The sequence below is a fragment of the Silurus aristotelis genome (assembly GCF_946808225.1).
Source record: "Silurus aristotelis genome assembly, chromosome: 22".
Taxonomy (NCBI): Eukaryota; Metazoa; Chordata; class Actinopteri; order Siluriformes; family Siluridae; genus Silurus; species Silurus aristotelis.
In genome coordinates, this window is record NC_139595.1 from 1,203,948 (window position 1) to 1,215,272 (window position 11,325).

General features: G+C 40.9%; 1 protein-coding gene and 1 long non-coding RNA gene across 6 annotated transcripts in view; one reads left to right on the forward strand and one right to left on the reverse strand.

Annotated features, from left to right (window-relative positions):
- The window catches only part of ptprfb (protein tyrosine phosphatase receptor type Fb), a 116,234-nt gene extending 107,034 nt beyond the window's left edge, over positions 1-9,200 (forward strand). For all 5 annotated transcript variants that reach the window (XM_083524968.1, XM_083524970.1, XM_083524966.1 and 2 more), the window contains 8 exons: positions 76-230; positions 817-1,102; positions 2,676-2,854; positions 4,976-5,102; positions 6,166-6,291; positions 6,774-6,928; positions 7,108-7,243; positions 7,540-9,200. In XM_083524968.1, the coding sequence (XP_083381094.1) occupies positions 76-230; positions 817-1,102; positions 2,676-2,854; positions 4,976-5,102; positions 6,166-6,291; positions 6,774-6,928; positions 7,108-7,243; positions 7,540-7,608 (1,233 nt within the window). In that variant the 3' untranslated portion in view covers positions 7,609-9,200. The remainder of the gene's footprint in view (positions 1-75; positions 231-816; positions 1,103-2,675; positions 2,855-4,975; positions 5,103-6,165; positions 6,292-6,773; positions 6,929-7,107; positions 7,244-7,539) is intronic.
- Positions 1-11,325, reverse strand: part of LOC310717361 — a 65,522-nt gene that overhangs the window by 20,785 nt on the left and 33,412 nt on the right. The gene's annotated exons all lie outside the window — the stretch shown is intronic.

Sequence of the window (11,325 nt, forward strand, 5' to 3'; positions counted from 1 at the left end):
TCAAATAAACGCCACGTCGAACATTTAAACGCAAATAATCTCACATTCGCTGAAATCCTGAACTTTCTGTATCAGAACGGCTCCAGCGAGAAGCGGGAAGTGAGACAGTTCCAGTTCATGGCGTGGCCTGATCACGGAGTACCCGAGTACCCCACGCCCATCCTGGCCTTCCTGCGCAGGGTAAAAGCGTGTAACCCTCCTGATGCCGGGCCCATGGTGGTGCACTGCAGGTGAGCTAGGACCTTACATTAGCAGTGCTGATCTTCACACCACGTCCAATCACGTTACAGATATAAAGAAAAAAACTTTTGATCAGAAGGTTGTGAGTTTAAATCCCGTCACCACTAAGCTGCTGCTGCTGGACACTTAAACAAGGCCCTTAACCCTCAACTGCTCAGTTGTATGAACAAGATAATTGGATTAGAGTTGCAAAATTCTTATTTAAATTATTTTCAAGTTTTAAAACTTTCCATGGAAATTAATGGGAATAAACTGGGAATTTTCAATATTGCAGGTGCTGTGTGTTCGCTGCTGTGCAACAAAATTATACAATTAACAATTAAATCTGTCAAATTGTCGTTTTTTATAACAAACAAAATGTTTATATTTATACTTTATATAAACTGTACCATATACAATTTCCCCCAAATTTCAAATTAATTCCTGTAGAATTTCCAAAAAAATTCCAACTTGGAATATTTACAAATTCCTCAAATAAAATTCCCATGGAAATTTTCTGAAAAGTTTTAGATTAAAATGAAATTAAAATGTAAATGATGAAGGATTTATTTATTTATTTTTGCCTCCTCCCGGCAGTGCGGGTGTGGGACGCACCGGCTGCCTCAACGTAATCGACGCCATGCTGGAGCGCATGAAGCACGAGAAGACGGTGGACATTTACGGCCACGTGACATGCATGCGCTCTCAGAGGAACTACATGGTGCAGACGGAGGATCAGTACATCTTCATCCACGAGGCTCTGCTGGAGGCGGCGACCTGCGGCGTCACCGAGGTCCCGGCTCGAAACCTCTACACACACATCCAGAAACTGGGCCAGCCGCCGCCTGGAGAGACCGTCAGCTCCATGGAGCTTGAGTTTAAGGTCTCACACACACACACACACACACACACACACACACACACACACACACACACACATTATTAAAAAACACTTACATTATCTGCATTCTGGACCTTTAGGGAGGTCATTGGCCAAAACTGAACACTTTGTGGGTTCATCTTTTTGGTAGCTACAAGTGGTGCAAAAGTTTGTACACCCTAAGCTTTTATTATCAGAGTGTTCAGGTTGAAACTCCATCCATATAACTACGGTCTCTTTTTCTTCTCAGGTATAAAGCCACTAGATGTCTATTATTTATATATTTTACTAGATTATTCAGTATTTGCATGTTTTTTGTTTCTAGAAATTAGAAAATAAACTCCTAAAAACTTCTTTAAAAAAAAAAGAAAAAAGAAATATATATATAGATATTGAGATTTGGACACGTTTATTGAACACTTGTTGGTAAGGAAACTCTAGTGTGTGGGTCATACAGCAGTTTAAATTAAAATATTGTTTCATTAAATCTTTTAAGTGTGGAATAAAAGTAGCATTTGGTGCAGAAGGCGTGTTTGTGGATCCGAGATTCACTCCACGCTGCCCATCTGTGCTCTGGTGCTGCCAGTCACGCCTCCGCTCACTGCTCGGCCAGCACACACACACACACACACACACACACACACACACACACACACATTAATCTCTCGTTTACACTCCATTACACTTTCCCACACTTCACTATTCCAACCTGTCTAACACAAACCCAGCACTTTGTCCTTTCTGCTTTCGTTTTTGTTCCGAAACTTTACGCTTTGTTGTTTGTCGAACCATGACCGATCTCCGTGTGTGTGTGTGTGTGTGTGTGTGTGTGTGTGTGTGTGTGTGTGTGTGTGTGTGTGTGTGTGTGTGTGTGTGTGTCGGTCTGAAAGACTTCAATTTACTGACTTTATTTGTTTATTTATTACATACAATTTTTTTTTTTTTTACTTTCAATGTATTATTATTATTATTATTATTATTATGTTACATAAAAAAAGATTCCCTCAGTAATCAGCTAAAATGTTTTATTGTTACAGGTCTGTGTTTAAAAATTTTATAAAATTGTAAAATTTATTTGTATGAATGTTTAAAATAACACCCACAAATAATATGTTAAATCTAGAATTTTGTGCAGTTTATTATTATTATTATTTTTATTTTTCATTTATTTAAGTATTACATTTGGCAGCATATTATCAGCTATTATGTAACTTTCCTTTTATTTCTGCTCAAGGTTTCCCTTCTTTACTATTATAGATAAAGAACAGGAAGAAAACAGAACATGGGAATAGTTTTTTTTTTATAAATCTTTAAAAGGGTTTTAAATCTGTAAATATCTCTGTAATGTTATAATGACGTTGATGTGGGGGGTCACCAGCAGGGGGCGCTGAAGAAACGCAGCTGTTTTAATTCGCTTGCACCTTTTGGAGAAAGTCCACAATTTGTGTTACTTAATTTATTTATTTTTATTCATGATATTAAAACTGTGTGTGTGTGTGTGTGTGTGTGTGTATGTGTGTGTATGTGTGTGTATGTGTGTGTGTGTGTGTGTGTGTGTGTGTGTGTGTGTGTACAGAGACTTGCCAATTCCAAAGCTCACACATCACGCTTCATCAGCGCCAACCTGCCTTGCAACAAGTTCAAGAACCGGCTGGTGAACATCATGCCATTCGAGTCGACACGTGTGTGTCTACAGCCCATCAGAGGAGTGGAGGGGTCCGACTACATCAACGCCAGCTTCATTGACGGTTACAGGTAACGCACGCGCACACACACACACACACACACACACACACAGTCTAACACATGCGCTTTACCAACTTTACTTTTATAAAGAGTGACACTGACCTCTCCACCTTCACCATATTTACTACAGTCATCTCCCAGACTGTCTGTCCACATCTATCTGACTATCTGTCTTACCTTCTGTCTGTTTATATAACTATTTGTTTGTCTGTCTCTTTGATGTCCTGCCTGTCTAGCCTTTTTGTCTCTGTGACTGTCTGACATTCTGTCTGTATGTCTCTCCGTCTTATATTGTCTATATTCCTATCTGTCTGTCAGTCTGTTTGTCTGACTTTGTTTCTCTATATACTTGTCTGTCTCTGTGACTGACTTCCTGTCTATCTGCCTCTGTCTGTCTGCTTATATATCTGTCTGTTTACCTGTCTGTGTAGTTATCTGTCTGTCTTTCTGGCTCTGTGTCTGTCTATATACCTGTATACCTGTCTAAGTGTCTGGTTAACTATCAGTCTACTTATGTGTTTGTCTGACATTCTGTCTGTATATCTCTCTGTCTAAACTCTTTTTGTCTGCCTGTCCCTCTGTCTGATTCTCTCTCTATATCTGCTCTATTGGTTTGTCTGTCTATCAGTTAGAATATCTGTCTGTCTCTCTTCATCTCATCAGTGTCTCAGTGTGTATGTTGATTTCTCTCTGCGTAGCTCTGTTAGTATGTGTGTCTGTCTGATGCAGATAAACAGACAGGTGGACATGGTATGGGGTGTGTGTGTGTGTGTGTGTGTGTGTGTGTGTGTGTGTGTGTGTGTGTGTGTGTGTGTGTGTGTGTGTGTGTGTGTGTGTGTGTGTGTGTGTGTGTGTGTGTGTGTGTGTGTGTGTGTGTGTGTGTGTGTGTGTGTGTGTGTGTGTGTAATGGCTCTACAGACTTGTCTCTTTCTGCCTCTGTGTAAACATGCACAGTGCTGATGGATCACGGTGCTCCGGCTGCTTTTTCCCTCCGAACTGTTTACCTGAACGTGTCCATGTTTTACATGTCGGAGCGCCGTGGGGATTTTTTCCGCTCCGGGACACGAAGCCCTACGGTTCCTCACGATTCCCTACGGTTCCTCACGATTCCCTACGGTTCCCCACGATTCCCCGGACGTGGCAGGGCGAATTTTCAGCATTAAAGATGTATCGTGTCTGTCACTGTGTGTTGTGTGGAGTTTCAGGGCAGGAAAGATAAGATTCCTTCTTCATTCCTGCTCGATTCCAGCGGAGTGCAGGTGTAACAGGTTTCATCCCAATTCATAAGCGGATAAAATCACGTGCGTCTCTCCGGGTTGGAAACGTTTTAGTGTTGCGTTACAGAAACTCGAGCCGCTTCCCATACAGCTTTTAATTAAACGATCATCACGACTGCTGCTGCTGCTGCTGGCTGTCTGGAGCTTTTAGTGCACAGTCCAGCTCAGAGGAAGGCCTCTAAGTGTGTGTGTGTGTGTGTGTGTGTGTGTGTGTGTGTGTGTGTGTGTGTGTGTGTGTGTGTGTCCTCCTTTCTGCTGTCTGTTTCTTCATTTGTCAGAACAAGACCCCGAGCAGACTTTAATCTCCAGCTTCCACGTTATTGCCTCGCCTGCAGCACCTTCATTAGCTGCAAACCCTGTGTGTGTGTGTGTGTGTGTGTGTGTGTGTGTGTGTGTGTGTGTGACAGTAAAAAATGTGAGTCAAAATGAAAGATGGTTCAGATTAGCAGTATCTGTGATGCGCTGCTGCCACCTAGTGGTATTCCAGTACACATGACATCCTGTACACTGTAATCGTCGAACGGATGACGTTTTCTTTTAGGATGCATACATTTATATGCCGTGTATTGAAGGAGTCTCCAGTGTCAGAGATAGAAATAGAAATAGGAGAGGAATCATTTTAATCGTCAGCGAGTTTTGTGCTTGAATGCGCCACCGGGGGGGCGGCGAGCCTAATGAACATGGCAGGGAATGTTTTGTATACCTTTATACCTGTACCTTTCATATGTTTTGACATTCATCCTGGTTGAACAGAATCGCTGCAAAAAGTAAATGTTGTTAATGGGCATGTGTGTGTGTGTGTGTGTGTGTGTGTGTGTGTGTGTGTGTGTGTGTGTGTGTGTGTGTTTTACAGACAGCAGAAAGCCTACATCGCCACTCAGGGTCCTCTGGCCGAAACCACAGAGGATTTCTGGAGGATGCTTTGGGAGCACAACTCCACCATTGTGGTGATGCTGACCAAACTCCGCGAGATGGGACGGGTGAGGGGCACACTTCAAAACATCACACCACCTTTTACTATAAATCTGCATTATTCAGTATAATATAATGCTCCTGAATCCAAAAGACGTCCGACGCGATTGTGTTCTTCACGGATAATGAAGGTGTCCCGATACTTTTGGACGCAGTGTAGCCGAAGCTCACAAATACATAGAATATATGCATATATAAAATATAAAAAATACATCAATGTGTAAATATTTAACATTAACTTTAAATAATATACCTAATATCTGTAATTCTTAATGTTGTTTTTCATAATTAATAATTGGTTATTATTAATTATTCATAGTTTGTTTACATTGATTCTAAACACTTTTATTCACGTTTTATTTATAAGATTTATTCTTATAATAAATATTATTTATTTTGTCTAATAAATTGCACAAATCCAATGTGCTGATGATTCCACTCGCTTAATTACACTTAAATCGATTTTCAAACGGATTGTGGATTTTCTGCAAATCTGGCAACATTTTCATGCACGTGTACAACTTTGCCTTTAAGTATCATTATATTATATTAAATACGTTATTTGCGTGTCTCTATATGGATTAATATACTGAGAGACTAATATACGGAGGTTAATATATTTAAAAACGATTAATATATGGAGACTGTGTTTGGTTTCTGAGATGATCGGATCTTCAGTAGGTTGGTTTTAGTGAGATGTTTACAGCGCGCTCTTCTCGCTTCAGGGATTCTCCGCCTCGCTCAGTGTGTAAATAAAGTCAGCTGAGGCTCGGTCACTCGGGGGTTCCATGGCGCTCTGGTGGTGTTTTTGTGACTGAGCCAGTGGGCGTAAGAAATCCGTCTCGTCTCGGAGGAGTTACAGTGTGATGAGAGACGTCTCCTGAGATCGAGCTTGCTGAATATCAGAGTGTAGAAGTGTGGAGGAGTGTGAACGTTTTTAACGTCACCCACTGAATAGGTTTTAATTCGATTAGTAACGTAGTGTGGAATCTAACACCGGCTAATCTGTCTGTCTGTGTGTCTGTCTGTCTGTCTGTCTGTCTGTCTGTCTGTCTGTGTGTCTGTCTGCAGGAGAAGTGTCATCAGTACTGGCCGGCTGAACGTTCGGCACGTTATCAGTACTTCGTGGTCGACCCCATGGCCGAGTACAACATGCCTCAGTACATCCTGAGAGAGTTTAAAGTCACTGATGCCAGGGTATGAGACTCTCTCTTCCCTCCTTTGCTCTGCCTCATTCTCTCTCACTTTCACTTCCTGTCTCACTCTGTCTCATTCTCTCTCACTTTTACTTCCTGTCTCACTCTGTCTCATTCTCTCTCTCTTTTTCACTTCCTGTCTCACTCTGTCTCATTCTCTCTCGCTTTCACTTCCTGTCTCACTCTGTCTCATTCTCTCTCGCTTTTTCTTTCTGTCTCACTCTGTCTCATTCTCTCTCTCTTTCACTTCCTGTCTCACTTTGTCTCATTCTCTCTCGCTTTCACTTCCTGTCTCACTCTGTCTCATTCTCTCTCGCTTTAACTTCCTGTCTCACTGTGTCTTATTCTTTCTCGCTTTCACTTCCTGTCTCACTCTGTCTCATTCTCTCTCACTTTCACTTCTTTTCTCACTCTGTCTCATTCTGTTTCATTACTCTTCTCACATCCTCATTTCTCACATTCATGTTTCCTTGTGCTCTTCAGGACGGCCAATCACGGACGATCCGCCAGTTCCAGTTCACCGATTGGCCGGAGCAGGGTGTTCCGAAGACGGGTGAGGGATTCATTGATTTCATTGGCCAAGTGCATAAAACCAAGGAGCAGTTTGGTCAGGACGGACCAATTACTGTGCACTGCAGGTAGAACACACACATACACACACACACACACACACACAAATCAGATAAAAGACTTCAAAAAAACATTGGATTCGGATTAGTACTGCTAACTGAGTGTTAAAATGCCGTGTGTGTGTGTGTGTGTGTGTGTGTGTGTGTGTGTGTGTGTGTGTGTGTGTGTGTGTGTGTGTGTGTTTCAGTGCGGGAGTGGGCAGAACCGGAGTCTTCATCACTCTCAGCATTGTTCTGGAGAGGATGAGATATGAAGGAGTGGTGGATTTGTTCCAGACGGTTAAAACTCTGCGCACTCAGAGACCTGCTATGGTGCAGACCGAGGTACAAACATCTCCACCCAACATCTCCACCACCCAACATCTCCACCACCCAACATCTCCACCACCCAACATCTCCACCACCCAACATCTCCACCACCCAACATCTCCACCCAACATCTCCACCACCCAACATCTCCACCACCCAACATCTCCACCACCCAACATCTCCACCCAACATCTTCACCCAACATCTCCACCACCCAACATCTCCACCCAACATCTCCACTCCACACTAACCCTGTCTTCCCTGTGTGTGTGTGTGTGTGTGTGTGTGTGTGTGTGTGTTTTCTCTATAAGGATCAGTACCAGTTGTGTTATCGAGCAGCTCTGGAGTATTTGGGGAGTTTCGACCACTATGCAACGTAACACTGAGGGACTTCAGCTACCAGGAAGAAAACAAGGATAACACACATTTCACACACTTCAGTGTGTGTGTGTGTGTGTGTGTGTGTGTTTCTCACACACACACACACACACACACACACAAGACACACAACAGCAGATTCTTTCCTGAATGACACAGCAGCTCTGAACTCTTAATTTCACACACACACACACACACACACACACACACACACACACACACACACACACACAGGACAGCTACTGGTAGCGTTCTTTTTTTCGTAAACATAAAAAATTTATTCTGACTATAATTTAGAATATTTGGACGTTTTAACATCGTACTTCACGGTACCTTTTTTTTTGTTTAGTTTTTTGTTGTACATTTATTTTCCTTTAGTTTTATTTTATTTGAGTTTTTTTATATAAATATATATTTTTGGGTTATTTGAGCACACAGGACGTGAGCGTAACACGTACTAATACGAGAGGATTCACTCGTTCTCTGAGCTGCTGTCGGATTTCATTCCTAACACCGTTATTGGTTTTTTTTTCTCTATTTTATATATAATTTGTAATTTGTTTTTTTTATTGTTATGTTGTTATTGTTATTATTGTTCGCCGGGGTTTAACTTCTTTTAGTTTCTTTGTACAAAATAAAATATCGAGGAATTTTAAAAAGTAGAAAAAAAGACGAGGGGGAAAGAAAAAAACGCGGTCCGGTTGCACGTGCCGATATTCGATTTCATTTTTTACGTTTCAGGAAAAAAAAAAGTTTGTTCTCGTTCTTGGCGATTTTTAAGAAATCGCAAAAAAGTTTTTTTTTTTTTTTTTTTTTTTTTACATCTGATTGTTTTACGCTAATCCTGCTGATTGGATGGAGCCTGGTCATGTGACCTGGGACCTCGTTTGGAATGTTCTCTAAATATACTAACTATAAGATTCTAACTATATATAAATATAGTGTCAAATATAGTGATGTATAAATACATCGATTATCGGCACGTGCCGTGGCGTCGAAATCTATACAGACGACACGTTTCAAATCCGATTTCTCATCCAAGTGTACAGTATTAACCACTCCACAGGTGAGCGTTTTCTACAGAAATATCTAGATCTCTATAAATATATAAATAAATATAAATATATAAATATGAGGGAATTATAAATATTATTCATATAGTATATATACAGCTACAGATCGGGACGTACCACCTCCAGAGAGACTGCAGGGGGGGTGAATCTGTATTAATACTGCGAAAGAAAAATATCTACTGTATTAATCCTAACACACAAAAACACACACGTATGGGTGTGTACAAGTGTGAGTGAGCATGTGCGAGTGTGTGTGTGTGTGTGTGTGTGTGTGTGTGTGTTCTTTCAGACGCAGCACAGCTGATTATAACCACACACACACTACGCTGGCCAAACGTTTCCTTTTTACCTTGTGAATGGTTCGTGCCGTAGGGGTTTCACTCTGTTGTATACGCACTCTGTTTTCTATTCGTTACGGATCGTTATAATTAAAACAAACAACAACAAAAAAACCTGAATTGAAAAAAAACGTGACGTTAATAAAGTTCAATAATTGTTTGGGGGATTTTTTTTGTACAACACCCACGTGTCTGACGTGTCGTTTGTTCGACGTGTCGTTCAGTTGTTTCTCAAATCGATATAAAGGTTTGTTAAAGGAAAACTCAAAGTGTCTTCATGATGCTTGATCTTCTGCAAGGTTCTCCCAGCTTTGCTTATGATCTCTGGAGCTCCACTATCAGGTTCTTGGATACGTCCTCACTGAGGGTCTTTCTCAGCTATGGAGACCAGGTTATTTCAAACTTTCCATCTGAGAAGGTCACTGTGATCTCCAGATCTGTTCCTCGAAGAACTAATACTCTCTGATCTTTCCAGCCAGTTCTTTTGACCTCCTCATGGTTTGGATCGGCTTTGATCACATCCAGTCCCATCTAATGTTTGATGTGATATGAGATGTCCATCAGCAGTTTGTTCTTTATGAAGAAATGAGCGATTGAGTGTCGGTACAGGAACCCGAGGGAACAGAAACGTCTCGGACCAGAGAAGAAACTCGGAAGGTTATCGGTTTCCTGTACAGGGTTCTGGTGCAGGTTTTATGTTTTTCGACTTGTCGGAAAATTTTGTTTATAAAAATGGAAGATTTTCATTTTATTACGTTCAAATGAACAAAATTACTCGAATAAAGATTTTATTTTTGTTGGACAAAATTTTATTATTTAAGACACAAAAATGATCCTCAAACCTCCTGCTCTCAGACGTTATCGACCTGCGTAACGGTGAGTGTGATGATGATGAGGATGCTGGTGAGGATGATGATGATGATAATGATGAGAGGGATGAGGATGACTGAGGTTTATGAAGATGCAACAATTATGGCGATAATGATAACGAGGCAGATTATGACCTTGATGATGGTAATGACTGCTGTGATGATGATCTTAATGCCAGTTATGAAGTTGATAATGAGGATGATGACGCTGATGAAGATGATAATGAGCAGGATGACGCTGATGAAGATAATGAGGATGATGACGCTGATGAAGATGGTAATGAGCAGGATGACGCTGATGAAGATAATGAGGATGATGACGCTGATGAAGATGACAGTAAGATGATAATGAGGAGGAGGATGCTGATGATAACGAGGAAGATGGCGCTGATGAAGATGAGGAAGACGATAACGACAATGCTGCTGATGCAGATTCAGAGACTTATGAAGATGATGGTGATGACTACGTTGATGCCAGTGAAGATGATGATGATGATCATGGCACTAATAATGATGATGATGATGGCGATATTCACATGAAATCCGAGGCTTTGTAAACAGATCTGTGTACAGATTGAAAACATTAAATCACTGCTGCTTTGTTTCTGGAGTGGAAATTTAGCAACAGATGGACGTCTTCCTTCATCACAGCTTATTCACATCCACATGACATCACAGAGTTACATCATTATCCAAAATGCTTTGATAAGACAATACAGGGAAGAACCTGATGAGGAAGCAGGATCTCTAGAAGGAACCCCTCCTCATCTAGACACCAGAAATCATTCCCTTCCACACCTGAGTGCTGTACATCCATACGGTCCCAAAACTCAGTCGTGTAACCTGGAAGTTCATTATAGATTCATTATCAAGTCGATTTTATTGGAGTTAATTCAGCTGAAGTTTATCGGGACGAAGGAAAAGAGTGAGAGCGCCCCCTGTGTGTCAGAGGGAGGATTACAGGATAACCTTCTGGTTTTATGATTTTGATGAATAGAAATTAGGATGATTGTAAAACAGCTTGTTTTATAGATGTTTCATTTCTCTCACACCAGAGCAGCTCATCAACAGTCACCATTTTTACAAGAACAGCATGGAATATGTTTTTTATCCAGTGAGACACTTTATGGCTAAAAGTTTATGGAAACCTGACCATAACATTTTTCTGCTGTTAAAATGAGCTCCATTCTTCTGGGAAGATGTTCCAATATATTTTGTGGAAATTTATTCATCTACAAGAGTGTTAGTAAAGTCAGGTGGTGGTGTAGGTGAGAAGGTGAGGAGGCCTTTATTTACATTCATCTCAGAGGTGTGAATGATGGGTGGAGCTCTATAGAGTTTAGACACACACAAAAAAATAAAGGTCTTAGAAAATCATGTCAGATTTCTACAAGATGTTCAGAAGAACATACAATTTTCTTATAAAAACTCCACAGTAA